This window comes from Podarcis muralis, chromosome 2, assembly GCF_964188315.1.
Source record: "Podarcis muralis chromosome 2, rPodMur119.hap1.1, whole genome shotgun sequence".
NCBI lineage: Eukaryota > Metazoa > Chordata > Lepidosauria > Squamata > Lacertidae > Podarcis > Podarcis muralis.
The window spans coordinates 11,880,677-11,897,449 of NC_135656.1; the positions used below are offsets into that span (position 1 = coordinate 11,880,677).

At 47.4% G+C, this 16,773-nt stretch overlaps 1 protein-coding gene and 1 pseudogene across 4 annotated transcripts; one reads left to right on the forward strand and one right to left on the reverse strand.

The window, feature by feature from the left end:
- The first annotated feature begins 323 nt into the window (after window positions 1-323).
- SLC61A1 (solute carrier family 61 member 1) lies at window positions 324-6,890 on the forward strand. Of its 4 annotated transcripts, none has more exons than XM_077923877.1 (4): window positions 338-443; window positions 1,119-1,204; window positions 2,306-2,363; window positions 4,973-6,890. In XM_077923877.1, the coding sequence occupies exon 4, from the start codon at window positions 5,027-5,029 to the stop codon at window positions 6,383-6,385; it is 1,359 nt and encodes a 452-aa protein (XP_077780003.1). In that variant the 5' UTR covers window positions 338-443; window positions 1,119-1,204; window positions 2,306-2,363; window positions 4,973-5,026; the 3' UTR covers window positions 6,386-6,890. The 4 variants fall into 4 exon arrangements, with proteins under 4 accessions (XP_028565421.2, XP_077780003.1, XP_077780002.1 ...); XM_077923876.1 differs by lacking the exon at window positions 2,306-2,363 and adding an exon at window positions 2,788-2,924; XM_077923875.1 differs by lacking the exon at window positions 2,306-2,363.
- Window positions 6,891-15,168: 8,278 nt separating this feature from the next.
- LOC114586323 (pseudouridine-5'-phosphatase pseudogene) lies at window positions 15,169-16,773 on the reverse strand (annotated as a pseudogene).

Sequence of the window (16,773 nt, forward strand, 5' to 3'; positions counted from 1 at the left end):
TGCCATATTTTGATTGGAACTGTCAGCCACCGCTTCAGTTTTCTGTAGAGGTACTTTTTTTAATACGTGGTGGAGCGGCCTAAAAATTAAATCCTCTTCTTACAAGAGATGCAAAAGAAATTCTTCCTGTTGTTATTGCTGCTGTTAAATTAAGGTTGTTGTTGTTGTTGTTGCTGCTGCTGCTAAATTAAATTTGTATTAAATAAAAAGCCGGACGGACCGAGGCTTAATACAGTTGGCGCCGCAAGCAGCCTGCATTTGCGGCGCTCGCCTCCAGGGGGCGGCCTCGCGACAGGCCGAGCGCGCGGCCGGCGGCCATGTGACAGGCAGCGCGGCGGCTCCGGAAGCGGAAGCGGAAGCGAGGCGTCGGGCATGCAGCGTGAGCTCCCCCCGGCGGAGAGGACGGGTCTGAGGGGAGGGGAGCCGGAGAGAGACCCAGGCAGGTTGGTAAAGGGAAGGGCCGAGGAGGGGGGGAGTCCGGGAGGGCGGCTGGGGGAGGGGAATTCCTCAGGCCGAAGGGTCGGAAGCGAAGAGGGCTGGGCGGGAGAGGCGGCTTGGTTGGCGGGGAGGGGGCTCTGCGAGAAGCGGGGGTCGGGGAAGGGGGTGTTGCTTCCTCCCTTTCCCGCCCTGGAAATGCGGGTGGGGGTACTCTCGCATTAGGGCTGCCGCCTTTGTTCTGGGGTGCGATTTATTTCCCCTCCCCACCCCACCCCAATCCATTACAGTGGTACCTCGGGTTAAGTACTGCTGAAGCGTATGTAACCCGAGGTACCACTGTACAATCTTATCATTCACACACAATTGTTGTTTAGTCGTGTCCCCGACTCTTCGTGACCCCATGGACCAGAGCACGCCAGGCACTCCTGTCTTCCACTGCCTCCCGCAGCTTGGTCAAATTCATGCTGGTAGCCTTGAGAACACCGTCCAACCATCTCGTCCTCTGTCGTCCCCTTCTCCTTGTGCCCTCCATCTTTCCCAACATTTATTAACTTTGGAGTTAATAAATCAAAGTTAAAAAACAAATAACTTAATGTATTATTACATGGTTTTAGGCAGTGCTATTTTTCCAGAAAATGAGGTGCCGGAACTCACCATGAACGCCTCTCTCTTTCTCTTAGAATGGCAATGGCACCCGCCTGAGAGCTGCCAGAACTTTCCTGAGAGGTGCTGGAACCCACCTGAGAGGTGCTGGAACTGAGTTCCGGTGAGTTCTCCCTAAAAAAGCACTGGTTTTAGGTTGCCAGACTTCCACACTTTCCTAAATCTGATTGCAAAAGCCAAATAAGCCCGTTCATGCTTTCTTCAGATCTAAACTGTGCTGCTCCTTTAAAGCTTGGGAAAATAAAATACTCTTCGTTCCTCTATTCTCCTAATACCATTGTGAAGCAGGTGGCTGTTCTGTTCTAAAGATAATCTCCTGAAGGCACTGGAGATGAATCGGATGCCATGAATCTGGTGAGGAGTTGAGCATAAATTGAAAACCTGCATAGGGCAGGTGTTTGACCAGTAAATAGAGAGATTCACATTTTTAGGGATCAGTGATAATTAGTTATACAGTGGAAGGTTATGGAGGCAAAACATTAGGGGTTTGTGAGGAAACAATATGCGTTTACAATTGCTTTCTGAACTACTGAGTTTAAATTGCTCTTTCTGGTTTTCATTGTTAATACTTGCATAGAGGTAAGGTGTGGGTGTTGATCTTTATCAGGTTAACATGAGAGCTACAAGCTCCATAGCTGAGTTGTAGGAAAGTTGTAATTCAGGATTGCTGCAATAATATTACACTCTCAGATATTTTTAGTGGCTTCTGCCTCCTGGCTGTAGAGGTATTACAGACATTTTAATAACAGGCTGCAAAGGAGTCCTTGGGAGACAGTTTTGTAGTTCAGCCAAAAAGTTGTTCTTGATTGCTCCCAAAGCTGTGTGGTGGAGGAGATGGCTAGTTTAGCTGGTTGAGCTTGTTTTTCACTGCTCATATGGGAAGCATTTGAAACAACATGAGGAATACTTGGCTGTAGCAGCCTCTAGTAACCTTAGGCTCACTCAATTTCTCTTTCTTAGCTTTGAGGAGGCACAGGATAGTTCCTCAGTGGCTCTCCTTGCTAGCTTTGCCTTTTCTTGCTGCCCCTGCCATACCTCCCTTTGGAGCCAATCCCTTTGGCTCTCACTATCCCGGTGGTCTTTACACAGTAGTTTATCTGAGCTACTGAGTGGGCTGCTTTACATTTAAGTCTCTTGAGCAATCACTTCCTTGCAATTTCCAAAAGTTAGGGTTCGGGTTTTTTTAAATGAAGTTATGTTTCAGGCAGCGGAGAGCATTTCAGCAGGTCTTACTTTGCATATAGTGTGGGACGCTGATCAAGGTCAGTATGCATTATTTCTGTCTCTTCTTTGACTCTGGTATGCGGAAAGTAATTGGGCATCAAGAAAAGTCTCAATTTATTTTGGGGTGGGGGTGGGGGGAGGCATGGATTGTATCTCTCATGGTGGTGGTGGGAAATCTTAAAGTAATTTGGCTTTATCAGTAGAACAAAGCTGTTTCTTCCCTTCTCACTTGGGCTTGAATGCCCAGCATTGCTCCCCATTCCCCTATCCTGGGGGTGGAGAGTCTGCGGCCCTCCAGATATTGTTTGATACTTCATCTCTGGCCATGCTGGCTGGAAGTGATGCCAGTTAGAAGTCCAGGACAATCTTGAGGTTATAGGTTAGGTAAAAAGTAAAGAACCCCTGGATGGTTAAGTCCAGTCAAAGGTGACTATGGGGTTGTGGCGCTCATCTTGCTTTCAGGCCAATGGAGCCAGCATTTGTCCACAGACAGCTTTCCGGGTCATGTGGCCAGCAGGACTAAACCACTTCTGGTGCAATGGAACACCGTGACGGAAACCAGAGCACACGGAAACGCCATTTACCTTCCTGCCACAACGGTACCTATTTATCTACTTGCACCGGTGTGCTTTCAAACTGCTGGGCTGGCAGGAGCTGGCACAGAGCAACAGGAGCTCATCCCATCATGGGGATTCGAACTGCCAACCTTCTGATCAGCAAGCCCAAGAGGCTCAGTGGTTTAGAACACAGCGCCACCCGCGTCCCTGGTTAGGTTAGGGAACATTAGGTTCCTTAACCCCTTTTTGCCTCTAATCTCCATACGCTTATGCTTTTACACTCTGTCTTGTTTGCAATTCTAGTCTGTTCCAACTTTAAAAACTACAAGATGAAATTGAAAGATAAGCTAAAGTACACGTGGAAGCTAGCCCTGTTGTTACACACACACCACCTTGTATGCTCAGAAATACCACTATGTAGCTTGTGAACATAAGAATTACCCTGCTGGAGGAGAACAAAGTTTCACCTAGTCCACTACTTTCTTGAACAGTGTCCCTCCTGAACAGTGTTTTTCCACCGGTGAAGCATATGAATATATTGGGCAGGTGGGTGGGACCTGAGTGTTCCCAAAGAATATGTACAATATGAGTAAAATAATAATAATCACGTTTATGCAATTTCCATCCATTTAAAAATGCAATTAAAATAAGAGGGGAGGTGTGGGGTTTCTGTAATTGCAAAGATGGAACATGGGTTAGAAAACAGTTGAGAAGCATTGCTCTAGGACACTTAACAAACAGCCTGAAGATGATTTGTCTTTTGTTGTGTATAGCCAGCATTTTGGCACTTAGAGCTATATTGCTTATGAATGGAAGGCTCATTTAGCAGTGTGTTATAAATATTAGTAGCATGAAAGGAGAAGTTGATCCTCTTCTAGTTTACACAAAACTTTCTTCTTGGTTACCTGGAGGTGACTCCCATTTGTTGCAGATGGCCGGGCAATAAATTGTTCACTTAATGTACAGTGGTGCCTCGCAAGACGAAAAGAATCCGTTCCGCGATTCTCTTCGTCTAGCGGTTTTTTCGTCTTGCGAAGCAAGCCCATTAGCGGCTAAGCGGATTAGCGCTATTAGCGGTTTAGCGGCTATTAAAGGCTTAGCGGCTGAGCTGCTAAAAGGCTCTTAGCGGCTTAGAAAAAGGGGAAAGCGGGGGGGGGGGAATGGCAAGACTCGCAAGACATTTTCGTCTTGCGAAGCAAGCCCATAGGGAAATTCGTCTTGCGAAGCACCTCCAAAACGGAAAACCCTTTCGTCTAGCGGGTTTTCCGTCTTGCGAGGCATTCGTCTTGCGGGGCACCACTGTACTCATTGTTTCAAAATGTGTTCAAAGTTTTGGGGTGTCGTCATTCATTCATTTAAAAACATGTATCCAAAAGTTACAATACAGTTATAATACAATATGTGTTCAATCAATATATCCCCTCCACAGACACATCTGTGATGGTGGCATTAAAATATCCTGTTCTTCTTCAATAAAAGAGAAAAAGGGAGACCAGATTGTGTCAAAGGTATCTTTTGCGGAGAGGCCTTTGATTAGTCACTGATGGTATGTGAGGCGTTTTGACAGAGCAATGCTCCAGATGTTATTAACACAAGCCTCTATTGGTATATTAGAAGTTTCCTTCCATTGTTGGGCAATAACTAGTCTAGCTGCTGTGAACAGAAAGGAAATTAATTCTTTAGATTTAAGGGTAGAATTTGCGGTCAAATCTAATCATAATAAGGCAAGCGCCAAATTAGGAGGGATAGATTGTTTAGTGATTTTGGAGGTCAGATTAAAAACTTTTCCCCAAAAGGCATGGACCACAGGGCACTCCCACCATACATGAATATAGGAACCTCATTCTCCACAGCCTTTCCAACATAATGGCTTAGAGGATTTATCTGTGCAAGGCGTGGGGTGGGGTGTCATCTTTAGTGTGCAGGGTGTGTGAAAGTGTTAAGACTGCACAAAAGTGTACATACGGTTTGTGCCAAGCTTTTTCAGAAGTGTAAATGCACCACAGATAAACCCTGCTCTGCCCACCTCCAAGTCTTGCTGCAAAGCTGCCTAGTGTCACATCCGTATCTCTTGCCTTCTTCTCTTTCAGGTGTGTCGGGAGCAGATATTGGGAGATGCGCTGCACATGATGATTTAGAACACCATGCTGGTCACTGCCTATGTTGCTTTTGCTTTCCTCCTGCTGATATGCATTGGCTTGGAGTTCTCTGCCTGCCGTTCCAAGATCACCGGCAGGTCTTTCTCCAACCCAGCCTTCCTGCGGTTCCAGCTAGACTATTACCAGGTCTACTTCTTGGCCCTTGCCGCTGATTGGCTGCAGGGACCTTATCTCTATAAACTGTACCAGCACTACCACTTCTTGGAGGCTCAGATCACCATCATCTACGTCTGCGGCTTTGCCTCCAGCGTGCTGTTTGGGCTGGTCTCCAGCTCCTTGGTTGACCGCCTGGGCCGTAAGAAATCCTGCATCCTCTTCTCCTTGACTTATTCCGTCTGCTGCCTCACAAAGCTCTCCTGGGATTATTTTGTGCTCATTGTGGGAAGGATATTAGGGGGGCTGTCCACTGCCCTGCTCTTCTCTGCCTTCGAGGCGTGGTACGTCCACGAGCACGTGGAACGCCACGACTTCCCGGCCGAGTGGATCCCCGCTACCTTCTCCAAGGCTGCTTTTTGGAATGGCATCATTGCTATCGGAGCTGGCGTGGTAGCCAACGTCTTTGCTGAATGGCTGGGGCTGGGCCCGGTGGCCCCTTTCATGGTCTCCATCCCCTTTCTCATGCTGGCGGGTGTCCTGGCGATGAAGAACTGGGACGAAAATTATGGCAAGAAGAGGGCTCTCTCCAGGACTTGCACTGATGCCTTGAAGTGCCTCCTCTCAGACCGCCGGGTCTTGCTTTTGGGTACCATCCAGGCTTTGTTTGAGAGTGTCATCTACATCTTCATCTTCCTTTGGACTCCCGTCCTGGATCCCCACAACCCACCCCTGGGCATAGTCTTCTCTAGTTTCATGGCGGCCAGCATGGCAGGCTCATCGCTCTACCGCGTCGCAACCTCCAAGAAATACCACCTGCAGCCCATGCACATCCTTTCCCTCTCGGTCCTGATGGTCTTCTTCTCCCTCTTCATGCTGACTTTCTCTACCAACCCTGGGCAGGAGAACCCTTCCGAGTCCTTCTTGGCCTTCCTGCTCATTGAGCTGTCTTGCGGGCTCTACTTCCCTTCTATGGGTTTTCTGCGGCAGAAGGTGATCCCCGAGAAGGACCAGGCAGGTGTCATGCACTGGTTCCGCGTCCCGCTCAACCTGCTGGCCTGCCTTGGCCTGCTGATCCTCCACGACAGCGACTACAAGACAGGCACCAGGAACATGTTCACCATCTGCTCTGTCATGATGGTGATGGCCCTTCTGGCCGTCGTGAGCCTCTTCACGGTGGTCCGTAACAACGCAGAGCTCAGGTTGCCCAGTCCGCCTGGTCAAAGCGAGGTCTCTTCTCCTGAGCTCTGATATGTGATGCTTTGTCTTGGGGGAAGTTGCTCTGGAGTTGGCCAGTCGTCTGTTGCACATCACAGTGCTGGTATTGTATATAGGTAAGGACTTTGCAGAGAGAACGCAAGAGTCTCTTCTGAGTCTTGTGTGTCCTTTTTCTGTACATGGGAGAATCTTTTCTATGCCTTTTTCAATAAGGATTGATCCCTATCGGACTTGATCTGTGGCAAGCATAGCTTTCTTTTCTGCACCATGGAGTTTTTGATTCCTGAGGCATCTTGACTTATGCTACCAAAATTTGTGTGTGAGGGTGTGGGGAGTGCTTCCTACCACTTCATCCTGGATAGATTGTGGAAAGTAATGGGTGAAAAGGACACAGCCCTCTATTATTGTTATTTTTAAGTGAGCAGTGAGGTTGATAGACTGACCATCCATTATCAGTATTGAACTTGTTCACAATGTCAGCCAAATTCCATGTTGTCAACCCTCTGCTTTTGGAAAAGAATAAAATACATAAAGCTTCTCTTCTCAGTGTTTATTTGGGGGGGGTATATATGGTGAGGCCTTCATAGTTTAGGCCCAGGATTGAGTATTGGTGGCTCTTCGGATGCTGTAACTACAGTTCCCATCATTCCTGACCATTGGCTATGCTAATGTGGGAGGGAAGGGAGAAGGCAAACCCTTCATGCACGCGAATGAAGACCCTGTATTGCTCAAACTTCTCCCTTCCTACTACATAACTGATTTTAGAGTTGCAACATTTTTAGAGGACGGGCAGAAAGGAGAACCTGAAAGGTTTTCCACATAATTTGATCCGTAACAGGAAACACAACTTGTTATCAAGCGAAAGAATATGAAAGGTTTGTCTTTTAGCAAATGTCTTGAGACGGAGATAGAAATCATAGAATTGTAGAATTGGAAGGGAGCATGTAGTCCGACCCCCTGCAATGCAGGAATACGTAGCTATCCCATACGGGAATCCAACTTGCAACCTTGGCGTTAATCAGCACCATGCTCTAACCAAATGAGCTTATCCAGGCTGATATGAAGGTGCTTTCAGCCTTGGCCAAGACCAGCAGAGGCAGTCAGTTTTTACTTCTTATATCTCACAGGGTCTTCTCATGCCTCAGAGAAGGCATTGAGAGTTTATTGAAGGGACGTTGGGAAGGGGGCTGCTGGCAGAAGGAAAACTCACATCTGAAGAGCCACAGGTTCCCCATCCCTGGTTTAGCAACTGGAATATTTTGAATTCCTTATGTGGTATCACGATCTTTTGCAAGTCTTCCTTGGAGTATTTTACTTTTTTTCTGCAGTTGGGCATTGTTTGACTGCACAGTAATGAAAAACAATTTCTGATTACTACCTTTTTGCTTTCGTTTCACGTTTTTCATGCTGTTTACGGAGAGTAACAAATGAATATGAGCGTCTGCTGAGTCTTTGGGTGTCAGCCACTCTGGACACTTGGAAAGATAGCATGAAAATGTTTTCATAGTAACGGAAGCTCAGACTAAAAAAGGTGGAGGTGTGGTAAGAGTCGTTAGTGACCAGTAGGAGACACTTTACAGCAGGTAAAGTGCGGGTGTTAATTTATTGTTTAGTTTATTATTAAATTTGCATACCACCCTTCATCCAAAGATCTCAGGTTCACAGCAAAAAAAGAGAGAAATAGATAAAAACAAAATACATAAGAACAAACATAAAACAAATATATAACCTGAAGAGGGATGTGAGCCTCCTTGGGGAGATTATTCCACAAACGGGGAGACCCTGCAGAAAGGGCCCGTTCTCATGTTGCCACCCTCTGGACCTCTTGTGGAGGAGGCACACAAAGAACAGCCTCAGATGATGATCGCAAGTAGGACTTGCAGCCAGTAGCATTCTTTTCCCAGACTATGATTTAGAATCATAGACCAAAGGTTCATGTGGTCCAGAATTCTGTTCCCAGCAATGGCTGGGCAGAAAACTCCTGTTTTCTCAGATGCACCCGATACTCAGGCAGTCTGCCTCTTGACACAAAGGTTCCATTTAGTGCCGGCTTCCTCAACCCCGGCCCTCCAGGTGTTTTTGGCCTACAACTCCCATGAACCCTAGCTAGCAGGGCCAGTGGTCAGGGATGATGGGAATTGTAGTCTAAAAACATCTGGAAGGCTGAGGTTGAGGAAGCCTGGTTTAGTCCTTTGTTTAAATCAGGGCTGGGTAACCAGACTCCCAACTCCCTTCAGCCCCAAGCCAGCATAGCCAGTGGCTAGAATGATGTGCTTTGTTGTACAACAACATCTGGAGGACCACAGGTTCCCCACCCGTGGCTTAAAACCTCTTCTCCGTGAGTGACTCATTCCCTTGCACAATGCAAGTGTCGTTGCAACATGTCGTTCATTAACTGATAAAATCTTGTTTTCAAAGCTAGCTCCGATTTACGGTGCAGATTATTGCAGCTTACTAAAGTAAATAAATGATAAAAACCACAGGCGTTGGGAACATTTCAGAAAAGGCATCTGTGGCGCTTGTACAGCATCCTCTCTCCCACAGGAGGAAATGCTCTTTCTAAAATGGTGCCTACTCTGCCATACAGATGTGTCACCTAAAGAAAACCAATCATGCTTGCTTTCATCAGAATAATGCAGTTATGTGGAGATTTAATTGATATTTTTCACAGGCTGACAGTTCTACTTGTCTCCCCCCCCCCCCCCGATGATCTTTATTGAATTTTTAGTTACATACTGTACATACACATACATTATATTTCACATTTGTTCTTGCTCTCCGGAGCTGACTTCCCTCCTTCCTTCCTTCTGGCTTTTTTGTGTCCTCTTTGACTTTTCGCATTGTCTTTGTCAGTTTTCCACAAGATTGTTCTTCCTCATTTTTTTCCATTAAATGTCCGTAAACAAATAAATATTTCTATGTATACAAATTCTTGCTGTCTGTCTATATTCATTTACAAATATTGTTCAATTATAATCCTAATATACATTTTTAATTCATTTTGATATTATTATCCAGTAAATTTCTTGTATTTTCCCATTATGAGATATTATTCTAATTCTACTGGTTTCCCTATTTCACATCATCTTCTCTATATATAACATAAATTTTCCCCATTCTTTTTGATATCTTTCATCCCCCTGATGTCAAATATTTGCTGTTAATTTGGCTATTTCTGCGTACTCCATAACCTTGTACTGCCATTCTTCTATTATAGGCAGTTTCTTCTGTTTCCATACCTGAGCCAACAATAACCTCGCCGCCGTTGTTGTGTATAAGAACAGTTTCTGGTCATTCTTGTCAATGTCTTCTCCCACCATTCCCAACAGGAATGACACTGGTTTTTTTCAAAAACGTATGACAGTTCTACTTGTTACTGAAGAATTTCTCTTGCTAATTCGTGATTACCGTGTGAACAGATGTGTAAGCCTTGATTTCCCCTCCTGCTTTTGTACCCAGGCGGGCAGAAGGGATGATGTGCATCTCCTGGTAGATCTCTGGGTGATTTATCATTTTTTGTCACATCAGAATGTGGTGGAAACATACCATGTACATGTTGCCAAAGGATAACCATTTCTGTAGCATAATGTTGCCTAGAGTTATGGCAGAAAGCTAAGGGAATCCATGAGCATGCTCCACCCCATTCAGAGACCTTAAGGAGGCTTTGAACCTCTTGTCTGGGTTACAACAGTTTGCAAGACGTGTTTCTAGGCAGGTTGCATCTTGGAATAATATCTCGCTTTATTGGCCAAGGGAGCCGGCGTACAGCTTCCGGGTCATGTGGCCGGCATGACTAAGCCGCTTCTGGCGAACCAGAGCAGCGCACGGAAACACCGTTTACCTTCCCGCCGGAGCGGTACCTATTTATCTACTTGCTTTCGAACTGCTAGGTTGGCAGGAGCAGGGACAGAGCAATGGGAGCTCACTCCGTCGCAGGGATTCGAACCGCTGACCTTCTGATCTGCAAGCCCTAGGCTCTGTGGTTTAACCCACAGCGCCACCCGCATCCCCTCTTTGCAGTACCCCTGCCCAATTAACATCATCTTGTGTACAGAGAGGGTTGCAAGAGCAGTCATACTTGACAAACCTGTTGGCCTGTTCCTACTTTCAGACCAGAATTATCAACCTAAGTTTGTGCAGGTGGTATTTGTTTTGGAGGGTTCGTCGCACCCATACATTGTGCTGGGCTATCTCTAATTCAGAATAAAATAAATGCTCAAATGCTGGTGCATGGTTGTATTGCGCATTTGTGGTGCGTATGAAAGGTGCTTATGTGTTTGTGGTTCTCCCTTGAAGGTGAAATGATACCGAACCTTCCAGGTGGCCCTTCATACTTTCAATGTGGCCCTGAGATCTTACGATGAAGTGTGGTATATAAATCTAATGAATACAAAAAAATTAAAAGTAATATTGAGTAGTCGTTTTAGGCAGCTGATTCTATTGGGTGTGCCATTTTCCTGCTATCAATCTCCACTTGCAAGCCCTTGTTGAAAGAAAGAGGTTTTGGTTCAGGTGCAAAAGTACCCTTAGGCATTAATCCCTCCCCAAATTATTTCTCTTGCTTATACGGTTCTTCCAGTGCACTTTATATGCTACAGATTTTACAGAGGCAACAAGCCTTAGTTTCCCCTCTGTCTGTGCTGGAAATTAGGAAGCTCTCTTGGGGGCAGATCCAACACATTACAGTGGTACCTCAGGTTACATACGCTTCAGGTTACATACGCTTCTGGTTACAGACTCCGCTAACCCAGAAACAGTGCTTCAGGTTAAGAACTTTGCTTCAGGATGAGAACAGAAATCGTGCTCCGGCGGCAGCAGGAGGCCCCATTAGCTAAAGTGGTACCTCAGGTTAAGAATAGATTCAGGTTAAGAACGGACCTCCGGAACGAATTACAGTAAGTACTTGATGCTGCTGTAGAAATGGCGACGCATCTGCCGGAGTTCATTTCGAATCCTCCCTAAAATCTGTGTTGCGGCTCCCAGCCTTTCAAGTTCTTGCTGAAGACTGCACCACTGAAGTACTTAACCCGAGGTACCACTGTAATTTGAAGGACATTCAACACATATTCAAATCTCATGACCTCCCTGCAAAGAATCCTGGGAATTGTAGTTTGGGGGCACTGGGAGTTGCAGTTCTGTGGGGGGACACTACAGTTCCAAGGATTCCCAAGGGGTAAGTCTTGTGTGCTGAGTGTGTTTTAAATGTATGGTGTCAATCTGCCCTTGTAGATATTGCAACACAGAAAAGTGTCTTATTACTTAGACATCTGGTTCATTTAGCTCAGTATTGTTCACACTGATGGTGGCACTTCAGGCAAAGGGTCTTTTCCCAACCCTACCTAGAGATATGCGGGTGGTGCTGTGGGTTAAACCACAGAGCCTAGGACTTGCCGATCAGAAGGTCGGCGGTTCGAATCCCTGTGACGGGGTGAGCTCCCGTTGCTCGGTCCCTGCTCCTGCCAACCTAGCAGTTCGAAAGCTTGTCAAAGTACAAGTAGATAAATAGGTAGCGCTCCAGCGGGAAGGTAAACCGCATTTCCGTGTGCTGCTCTGGTTCGCCAGAAGTGGCTTAGTCATGCTGGCCACATGACCCGGAAGCTGTCTGCGGACAAAAGCCGGCTCCCTCGGCCTATAGAGCGAGATTAGCGCACAACCCCAGAGTCGGTCACCATTGGACCTAATGGTCAGGGGTCCCTTTACCTTTACCTTTGCCTAGAGATGCTGGGAATCGAAACTGGGTACAGTGGTGCCTCGCAAGACGAAATTAATTCGTTCCGCAAGTTTTGTCGTCTTGCGATTTTTTCGTCTTGCGAAGCACGGTTTTCCATAGGAATGCATTGAAAATCAATCAATGCGTTCCTATGGAAACCGCCTTCAGACCAGGTCCAGGGACAGTCTGTCCCCCGACCTCTTCTGAAGGCTGGGGGGGGGGCTTTTCTTCCCACCCCCAGCATTTTAAAAAACCCCGGGACAGCGGGGGACTTCTCCGCTGTCCGGGGCGATTTTAAAATGCTGGTGGGCGGCAGCGCGGCCACCCGCCAGCATTTTAAAAAACCCCGGGACAGCGGAGGACTTCTCCGCTGTCCGGGGCGATCTTAAAATGCTGGCGGGCGGCAGCGAAGCCTTCGCTCCCGCCCGCCAGCATTTTAAAATCGCCCCGGACAGCGGAGAAGTCCTCCGCTGTCCCGGGGTTTTTAAAAAACCTCTCCACCCCCCCCCCCCGCCAGGCTTCGGAAGGCTGCTCCGAAGCCTGGCGGCGGGAGGAGGTCTCTCCGCCCCCCCGCCAGGCTTCGGAGCAGCCTTCCGAAGCCTGGCGGAGGGGCGGAGAGACCTCCTCCCGCTGCCAGGCTACGGAGGAGGTCCGAGGACAGTGGGGAAGACCGCTGCGCTTCCCCGCTGTCCCGGAGATTTCCCTATGGGCTTTCGTCTCGCGAAGCAAGCCCATAGGGAAATTCGTCTTGCGAAGCGCCTCCAAAACGGAAAACCCTTTCGTCTAGCGGGTTTTCCGTCTTGCGAGGCGTTCGTCTTGTGGGGCACCACTGTATTGTGTTCACAGCACCCAAGGACAACCTCATGACTTTAACACTTGAGACAGAATACCCCACAAGTGCCTCCCCCTCTCTTCCTGGGAGTAAAAATAATAATCTCCTGTCCTTTCGTAACACCCCAAGCCAGTGTGGCCTGTCGCAGCTGTCTCAATCTGCCTAATAGAGCTGGTCGTCTTTCCACATAAGGTTTAGAAGTCTCTATGTAATAAAAAACAACACCCGTAAATGCCACCATTCCTGTGAACGAATTACGTGGTAATTCTACTTCGAGCCTGCAAAGTGTGTGCTGTAAAAGGTGTATCTAAAGGTAAGTTTGCAGTAGTCCTGCAAGTTGCCTTTTTTTTGGCACTGGTGGGAGAAATGCCAAAAATAATGATTATTGGTAGAGATTTTATACCAACTAAAAGGATGAGTAGGTACAAGTTTGTAGATAGAGAAAGGGTTTTCTGTGGGACCTGCTCTTTATCCAATGAGCTATTTTATCTCACTGCAGGATCCCTGTAATACCCAACCACCCAGTAGCTACTGCCATGTCCCGGTGCAGTATTTTTTACTTTTCTAACAAAAAGGGCCATCTAATCAACCCCCATAATTTAGCCCGGACACTGAAATCCAGCTCTGAGTGCTTTCTGGCAGTTCCTTCGCTGTGAAAATTGAAGTTAAAGGGGACCAGGCAAGAGGGCCTTCTCAGTAGTGGCACCCACCCTGTGGAACACCCATCAGATGTCAATGAGATAAAGAACGACACAACTTTTAGAAGACATCAGAAGGCAGCTCTGTATCAGGAAGGTTTTAGTGTTTGATGTTTTATTATGTTTTTATGTGTGCTGGAAGCTGCCCCGAGTGGCTGGGGAAACCCAGCCAGATGGGTGGGGTATAAATAATAACATTATTATTATTAGATTAAGATCATGCCGCAGGAGGAAGGGCTCAGTTTAAATTTATAAATTTCTAGTTACATTCTGAGTAGTCCTTCATAAACATAGATGTAAACTGGAGGCGGAGATGTCTAAACAGCATACTACTTATAAATTACTTTTAAAAACCTGGTGGCAGTATAACATTTTCTACTTTGTGCCATCTCCCTTTCAATCCAGAAGGCAGAGTTGTATATGTTTGGAGCGGTTGGGAGTTGAGACTAGAGCACTGGGTGACCCAGGTTCAGATCCCCAGATCATGCAAAGAGCTAGCCGACTGTGGCCCAGTCCACCATCTCAGCCTAACCTATCTCTAGAGAATGGAAGAATCACATATGCTCACTTGAGCTAATAAAGGTGTGAGACAAATGCAATAAAAAAATGAGTAAATAAAACCAGAAGGCAGATCATTGCAAAATGTGGAAAGATAAACAAGGCAACACAGTCCCAGAAACTCTAGCGGGTGCAGAATGCTGCAGCGAGGCTCCTCATGGGGTCTCTGCCATGGGAGCATATTCACCCAATGCTTTTCCAGCTGCACTGGCTCCCGGTGGAGTACAGGGTCCGATTTAAGGTGCTGGTTTTGACCTTTAAAGCCCTTCACGGCCTAGGACCCTCGTACCTATGGGACCGCCTCTCCCGGTATGGCCCACGGAGAGCCTCGAGGTCCATAAATAGCAACACCTTAGTGGTCCCGGGCCCTAAGGAAGTTAGATTGGCTTCAGCCAGAGCCAGGGCCTTTTCAACACTGGCTCCGGCCTGGTGGAACGCTCTGCCTCATGAGACCAGGGCCCTGCGGGATCTGATTTCTTTCCGCAGGGCCTGTAAGAAAGAGTTGTTCTGCCTGGCCTTTGGCTTGGAGCCAATTTGATTCCCTCCCCCTCTTTCTTTTTCCTTTCTCCTCCTGTGATGAGGCTGCATTTTAATATTTTAATGTTTCAATATTTTAATATTGCATTTTAATATTGTTTTTAAGTTGTATTCATTCAATTTGTTTTTATTATTGCTTGTTAGCCGCCCTGAGCCCGGCCTTGGCTGGGGAGGGCGGGGTATAAATACAAATTATTATTATTATTATTAACACAATAGGCGAGCTTTGAAAAATGTTTGCATTCACACCCAAGGATTCCCCAGCCCCTTTTCCACCCCTGTCTGGTATTCCCCAAGTGGCTCTGCAATTCAGGGTCAAAACTCTTTGGGGGGCGGGGGCTACTACCAAAAATGGGACTTTCAGAAGTCAACTGCTGAGAGGGGCATAGCATGCACGGCCCATTTTTTCTCTCTAGCATTCACGGATTTCAATAAATGCATTCATGGATTTCAATAAATGAGCTGGCAGAAATGGAGAATATAACTTATAATAGGGCTGACGAGCCTTTTAATAATAAAAAATAAGGAGTTTGCTATTTTCTCCAATATGGCAAGATTAACGCAGTCAACATGAAACTGTATCCCTTATTGAAATTTTGGCAAGCCGAACATTTCTGGCTTGAAGTCACTCATGGAGGGGAGGACCAGGGTAGCTTCCTTGGTTAACTCTTTTGCCAGGTGTTCATCCGGAACCATGACCACTTGCATGCCGGCACTTACACCTGACTTGACCCCGTTGGGTGCATCTTCAAACACGAGACACTTTTCTGGAGGGGCCGGAGGCTCAAATTTCTTTGCGCAGACCAGAAAAATATCAGGCGCTGGCTTGCCAGCCTTCACTTCCGGGTGATCTCCCAGCACAATATGGTGAAATAATTGAAATATGGCCTGGTGGTGGACTGTTTTCATGTCAAAAGACTCTTTAATGGAGCTGCTGGCCACAGCGATGGGTATCTGGTGCTGATGCAAATGGCGGATTAGTTTTTCTGTGCCTGGCAAAAACACAGATTTGGGGAACAACTCTTTCTTCTTCTTCTTACTTTCTTCCATGATTTGGTCTGGGCTGATGGGGAGGTCCAGGGCCTTTTGGATCATCACCACCGCTTCCGCTTCCCTTCTGCCCATGATGGAGGATTTCACCTCCCAAGTGAACTGCTTCCCGTAGCGGCCGCACACATCATTCATCACTTCGGTGTAAAGGGTTTCCGTATTCAGAAGGGTGCCGTCCAAGTCGAAAATGACGTGAGTGACGGGCTGGAGAGGTTTGGAGCTGGTGGCCATCAGGTCGACCTCCGACCAGTTGCAGCTCAACAACCGTCGAGCAAAACCGCTGGGTAGGTAAGCCGGGAGGGCGCGCGCGCGCGCTGCCGTTGCCCCGACAGCTTCTATGATTTCACCCTCGCTCTGCAAACTTCGCCCACAATTCTATGTCGTCTTTTAAGGTGGCGGCAGCAGCAGCACCTTTGGCTCTGACTGTCGCAACTTCCCCTCTGAAAGTTGATTCCCCACTTAGGGAACCGACGGCGCCCGTGGGCTGCTTGCAGCAATCGCGGCCAAAGAAGCTGGCGGTGGCACAATAGCAAGGGAGCCCGTGGTGCAAAAGAGCGACGGCTCTCGATCTCTTGACCACCGCGACCCTGTGCGTGCAGGTCTCCCTGCAGGGGCTGGAGAGCCTATGGGCATCCAGGCTACTGGACTCCCAGCTGCTATGCAAACTGGGACTGATGGGAATTGGTAGTCCAGAAGGCGAGAGGTTCTCCAAGCCCAGCCCCACGGACTTCAATCCTTTTTGTTGCGCAGGGCAACATTGGGGATGATTTGTTCCTGCACTGTCGATTGGCTTTGGTCTTCCCCCTTTACTGCGACACTTGCTTGGGAGTAAGACGCCTTGAAATCAGGGCGGCTTACTCCTGGGTAAATAATGGCAAATGCTCAGGATGCATAAGCGAGAGGCGGCCGGTTCACCAGAAGAGCACGTCCAGTCCTGTTTCCCCTGTGAAAAAAAAAAGTCTCCTCCTCCTCAATGGGCGTAGCCGAGGGGGCAGGTGGGCAGCTGCCCCCAATCTATCAAAATCAATACAAATCT